The 6,673-nt window shown below is 33.0% G+C and overlaps 1 protein-coding gene across 1 annotated transcript; it reads left to right on the forward strand.

Annotated features, from left to right (window-relative positions):
• LOC108663711 lies at positions 3,445–5,933 on the forward strand. The gene is made up of 2 exons (XM_018129024.1): positions 3,445–3,463; positions 5,196–5,933. The coding sequence occupies exon 2, from the start codon at positions 5,226–5,228 to the stop codon at positions 5,724–5,726; it is 501 nt and encodes a 166-aa protein (XP_017984513.1). The 5' UTR covers positions 3,445–3,463; positions 5,196–5,225; the 3' UTR covers positions 5,727–5,933.

Consider the following 6,673-nt stretch of genomic DNA (forward strand, 5'->3'; position numbering starts at 1 on the left):
AAAAAAGAAACATGTAATGCAACGGCAAAGTAACAAACACCGATCATAAAATTGTTACCCTATCTATTATGGATAATAAAAGCTTAACTTTTTTTAAAAAAAAAATAAATTATTTTAAGTTTTTTTATATTATTAAATTTAAAATTTAAAATTTTGCATTCTTGTATATTAGTTTTGCCCTCATTCCCCTAAGCCCCATAATTCCCACCTCATTTGCCTCATACCCAAAAAATCGTATTCCACGATTACATAATCCTCCTCCACCACCATTAGCCGACCATCAGAATATTTGAGAAAAGCCACCAGAAAACCACTGATTCAGTTGAATCACCAAACCTGTCAATGACTTGGAGAACTAGATTCACCTCTGTTCTTCCCATCATCATCAATTCTTTCCAAATTGCTAGAAGTCGCCAACACCTAAAATCAATAGGTTAGTAATGCCTCTCACTCACTCTCTCTCCCTCTCTCTTTCTGTAAAGCCCGACCTTATAAAATACTAGTCATGACATACATGTGATGATAGCATGATTGCATGCTAGAACCTCTCTCTTTCTGTAAAGCCCGACCTTATAAAATATTAGTCATGACATACATGTGATGATAGCATGATTGCATGCTAGAAGAGTCCCGAAAAATTTATAAAAAAAGTCGGCATTGTACCTAGAGGTACAACAAAGTTGATTTAATCCTCGAACTAGATCAAATAGGAATTTTAAGGTGAGATTAAGATCGTCACAGTCCAAGGATAACTCAAAATGGTAATTCGGAGTTTGAGGATCAATTTGGAGTCGAATCGAAATTTTCACTATCTAGGGGCAAAATGGTCATTTGCCACCTGAGGACAAAATGGTAATTTTTAAAAAAGATTTATTTGTCCCCATTTGACTTATTGGAGTATGATTTTGAGTATTGGAGTATGATTTGAGGTTTAGAAGTGAAAAATTTTAATTTCGGTATAATTTAGAGTATAGGGGTAAAATGGTAATTTTGCCACTCTAGGGGCAAAATGGTAATTTTCCACCACCAGGACAATTTTTCAGCACATGGTCTTCCTTTATCCTCATTTTTGACCTTTGACTAATCATGTGGTGGAGATAAAATGTTTAAATTTTTAAAATTTTAAAAATAGACCAATAAGAAAATGTCATGTGTCAAGCTTAAGATATTTTATTATTTAATTTAAAAATCAGCATAAATCAGCCCATTACTCTCCAAATATTCGGCCAAGCAAGGAAGAGAGGGAAAGAAAGGAAGAACAAACCCTAGGTGAGGAATTTCAAGAGAAAAAGTGTGGAAAATCAAGGAAAACAAGTGAAAAAGGTCGGATTTTTCAACTTAAGCTTGAAATCTATTTTCCTTAAGCATTTCTCCTTATTTTCCATGCTTAAATTACATGTTTTTATAATGAATTGTTGGCTGATCAAAATGGGTTAGGAGAGAGAAAATTGTTGGATTTATTTGATTTTAAGTTATGCTAGTGTTTTTAGTTAGTTTAGCATATTTAGAAACAAAACAGTAAGAAAAGAATTTATTTTCTCCCACAACCATTAATGGCCGAATTTACCATGTATTGAGTGAGGATGAGTTTGATTTTTATTCTAAGAGAATTGGTTAAGAAATGATGAATTATGAAATACCCCATACTTTGATATGGTGATAAATAAAGTTGATCGAATGCAAATTGAGGTCAATTAAAATGTTTAAAAGTGATAAGAGACGAAAGGAGTATTTTAGGATAAAATATTTCGCAAGTGAGAAAATAACAATAAAATAATAATAATTTTATCGGAGGAGAATTTGTGAGATAAAAGGCGATTCAAAAGTCAAGTGAGGCATAATAAGGTATTTCGGGTACCAATGAGACAAGATAAAATTTTTAGAATAAAATAATATTTTATTAATGAAATAATATTAAAATATTAATATTTAGCCTAATATCGAAGTCAATCAAGAAGAAGGATCATATGGTTGATCCAAGTGGGGGAGAAGATGACAAGCCCGACTCTATAAAAATATTTATCATGACATACATGTGATGGATAACATGTTTGCATGCTAGGAGAGTCTCAAAAAATTTACAAAAGTCGGTATTGTACCTAGACGTACAACAAAGTTGATTTAAGCCTCGAATTAGATTAAATAGAGAATTTACGATGAAATTAAGAATTTTAAAGTCCCAGAATGGTTTAATATGGTGATTTGGAGTTCGAGGATCAATTTGGAGTCAAACCGAAATTTTCGCTATCTAGGGTCAAAATAATCATTTGCCACCTGGGGACAAAATGGAAATTTTAGAAAAGATTTTTTTCGGTTCCATTTGACTTATTGGAGTATAATTTAACTTATTGGAGTAAGATTTGAGGTTTAGAAGTGAAAAATTTTAATTTCGGTATACTTTGGAGTAAAAGGGTAAAATGGTAATTTTGCCACCCCAGGGGCTAAATTGTAATTTTCCACCACAGGGTCTTCCTTTATCCTCATTTTTGACCATTGACTAATTGTGTGGTGCAGATAAAAAGGATTAAAATTTTAAAATTTTAAAAATGGACCAATAAGAAAATGCCATGTGTCATACCTTTATTATTTTATTGTTTCTTTATAAAAAGGCATAAAATCAGCCCATTTTCTTCATATGGCCGGCCAAGCAAGGAAAAGAGAGAAAGAGAGGAAGAACAAAGGGAAAAACAAGAAAACCTAGGTGGAAAATTCAAAGAAAAAGTGAAGAAATCAAGGAAACAAGTTAGGTAAGTTAGAATTTCTTTAGTTCTCCTTGATACCTAGCTTACCCATGCTTTTGTTCTTGATTTCCATGGTTGAATATTGAGCTATTATGATGAATTCAATTCTGAAAAATGGGTTAGGAGAGAGAAAATTGTTAGATTAATTTGATTTTAAGTTATGTTAGTGTTTTAAGTTAGTTTAGCATATTTAGAAACAAAAAAACAAGAAAAGAACTTATTTTCTCCCACAATCATTAATGGCCGAATTTATCATGTGTTGAGTGAGGATAAATTTGATTTTCATTCTAGGAGAATTGGTTAAGAAATGATGAATTATGAGCCTAGAAAAATAATGAGAATTTTCGGAGCAAAAATACGAATTTTTACCCACTAGGGGTATTTTCGTAATTTATTACCGAGACTGATAAATTGAATCTCATTCGCAGTCATTGAGGTAATTTAGTTATAATTGGAGTGTAGAAAGTGAGAAGAATTGATTTGGAGTTAAATTGGAGATAATAGGCCGAATTAGGTCAACACCGCATTTAAGCGGTAGTCGAATAAGTTGTATATCATATCATGCATATATACCGAGCCTGAATTGATTTTATAATGGTCAAGTATTGATGTGGTGAATTATGTATTGTACATTATGGATAGGTGGTGAGCAAAGTACACTGGTAAAAATACAAAAATTGTGCTTGGAGATTGGGATTAGGAGTACATCGACTCCTAAAACAGTGAGTAAACTTATTATCGTCTTAATTATCTAGAGTAGTTTTATACAATTGTGTGATTTTATGGAAAATGGGTTTAAAATGGTAAATTGCTATGTTTTAAGAGAAATTGTGATGTTATAAAATGATTTTATAAATTTTTTGGAAAATCGAATACTGGTTTTGAAAATAGAGTAATTGGAGACTGCCTGCTTGTGTTGCAAATTTATGGTTTCGGATTGAATGGCTTATGACAATAAATGAGCATGAATGGCTAAACTAATTTTGGTGTTAGAATTATTTATATTGTGTATTCAGTCTTGAGAGGCTAGGTTGCGATAAATTGCCATGTCATGCTAAAATGAATTTTATTGATTGGTGGATTATATATTAATTATTTACTGCAGAGGGGGGTTCCGTGGACCAGCCTATTAGAGGGGCACGGTAAACTCCATTATATTATTACCTCGAACGGAGAGGCGCGTAGGGTATCTCCTGGGGTAAAACTTAGGGTTCACTTCACGCCAAACCACCACGTGAAGGGAAACTCAGCCAACGCCAAGGAACGGCTCTATTTCTCTCAAACTAAAAATATATTTTAAGTGTATATGAAATTTTAACAGCCTTGGCAGATTCGGTTTGATGCCCTGCGTAAGGTATCACCGAGTATGAGTTTTGGCACAAGCCAAAGTTTTAAGAAATTCATAAGCCAAGTCGATTACTCGATTTTTTTATGGATTGATTTTATTTGGTTGAAATGAGTTGAAAGGTAATGAAATTACAGTATGATGATTTATTTTAATTGTCTGCATTTACTCGACTTTAGATAGTTTAGATGGTATCTGTTTACTCACTGGGATTTTATAATCTCACCACCCTCATTTCCTCACATTTCAGGCTCGGGTAATTCCATAGTTAGTTGACTTTGACAAGGACTTTCATTTGGACTTGAATCGGTAAAAGTTGTAGGTTTCCAGCTTCTGATGCATTTTGGTTAGAGGTGGGCCCACGTGTCATTGTAAAGAAATTTTATGCTTTGGTTATTTGCTTTATAGTATATATGAATATAATTAACTTTTACGCTATAAGAATTATATACCGATAGTTTTACGAAAATTATTTTACAAGAAAAGAGTTATTTTATTGAATATTTTTATTATATTCAAATGGTCAAATTTTCACTTCAAATGAACGTTTTAGATACTTAATTTGTTTTTAAATCATTAAATATATATTTTCTGCTTACCTACTACATTTTTAGCAAGTTTTGAGATTTTCGAAAAAAAAAATGACGAAAATGCCCTTGTAGGCCAGAAAACAATATGTTATGTTCTGATTTGGAAATGATTTGTAATCCTTTGAATTTTGATATTTGATAACTATTGCTCACCGGGGAAGTGCAGAAGCTGATACGAAAGCCTTGCGAGGTTTTGATCAACATTCGAGGTGAAGAATATTTGTCGAGGCCTCGCGACGGTTGTCACGGGCTCGATGGGGAGTTCCGGGTCATGACAATTCAGATTGGTATCAGAGCATGGTTTAAAGATCAAAGATTTTGGTTTTAAAGCTTTGGATTTTAAAGTTTTTGGTTGTAAAATTGTTTTAAAAAATCTACACTGACACTGCGTGGCCCTAAGATAAGTTAAGTTAAGTTAAGTTAGGTTAGATTGAATAGAATATATGCATCTACATATAGAAATCTACCTATTTTTGAGATGCATAAATAATTAAACAATTACTATTTGATTGCATATAGGTTTCGAGGTGAATTGGTGACATACACACCATGTCTAGAAGAGGTGGTAGTCTCGATACCTCTCATAATGATAACGAGGGATCTCTAGATTCTACGGCTAGAAGCAAATGGCACCCTGATATAGGTGATTCAAAAGGTGGTCCATCCCGAATTCCTAATAACAGAATTTCTCTGAACTTAGCAGAATGGGTTCATAATAAGGGGAGCTTCGAGAGTAGAGAGAATTTTGAAAGTGAGAGTAGCTCCAATACACCGAAAATTGAACAAGATTTCCTTTTGAAACAATCCGAAGAGTACCATAGAGAACATACGAGGAAGGCAATTGCAAGGGGAGATATTCGTCTTAGGAAGGGGGTGAACGTTGTACGACATTTTCCTCTCGGTTGTGGAAGAAATGCTGCACCGATAAGTGATGAGGAACGTAAGAGAATACAACAAGACTGGATTGAAGAACAAAAGAGAAAATCTCAGGAGGAAGAGGATCCATTAATGTGCCCGGATCAAGACAATGAGGAACCTAAAGATGTTTAATACTTTAGTTGAAGTTGTATTGTCATAAATATAGGCAAGTGTCGTTTAAGGGAAAATGTAGTAGTTACCTGTGTAAAGGAGTTAGGAGTGGCTTTTATTTTGTATGACTCGAACGGAATGTAAAATAGTAGTTTAAATAATTGGATATGTCTGGGAATCTTTTAGTATAACAGAGATAAATTGGTGATATAATTGTTGAGGAAAGTTATAGAAGGAAGTAATAAGTTATAAATGACATTCGGAATGGATAATGTGATTAAGTTGATGATTGTAATTTAAGCATGAAGGGGATTATTTAGTGATGTTATGACACTATGAGGCAATAGCTGGGTTGTTTTCATAGTTAATTATACCGAAAGTCAATAAAATTATTGGAGTATAAGACAAAGAAGATAATTGGATAGGGATGACAATAAATTTGAGGAAAGTTGTAGATAGTAAGCAACTTATGTGTGGAGTGGTATATGTATCATGAATTTATTACACTGTATGAAAAGGATGTTTTGAGGTGAAATTTTATGAATGTTGATAAAAGTCAAAAGATGACATGAGATGAAATTATTAATCTGGCTTAGTGTGTATGACAAGAAAATAGAAGGTACCTATGCTTATGGAGCTCATGATATATATTTAGAAGGGAAACACTGGTTAAGAATGATTGATGTGGTGACTTTGAATGCAAACAAATAGCTTTGATGAGAAAATTTTCAATAGCTACAGTACTTTAGCATTGACTGTTCAATGCTGTAATGCTCCGAATACCTCACGCTTATGATGCATGAGTAAGATGGGAGTGGCACGATAATGAGCTTACAAATTGAATTTTGGTTGTTGGTCATTGTGTTTTGTTATCTGGGAGTCTTAAATATTCTGGAGAATGTTTACCCAAATGAATTGAAAAACTTCTTTATTGCCTTGTATATAGGCATATAATTAAAAGAAAAAAA

This window comes from Theobroma cacao, chromosome 10, assembly GCF_000208745.1.
Source record: "Theobroma cacao cultivar B97-61/B2 chromosome 10, Criollo_cocoa_genome_V2, whole genome shotgun sequence".
In the NCBI taxonomy this organism is placed as follows: Eukaryota; Viridiplantae; Streptophyta; class Magnoliopsida; order Malvales; family Malvaceae; genus Theobroma; species Theobroma cacao.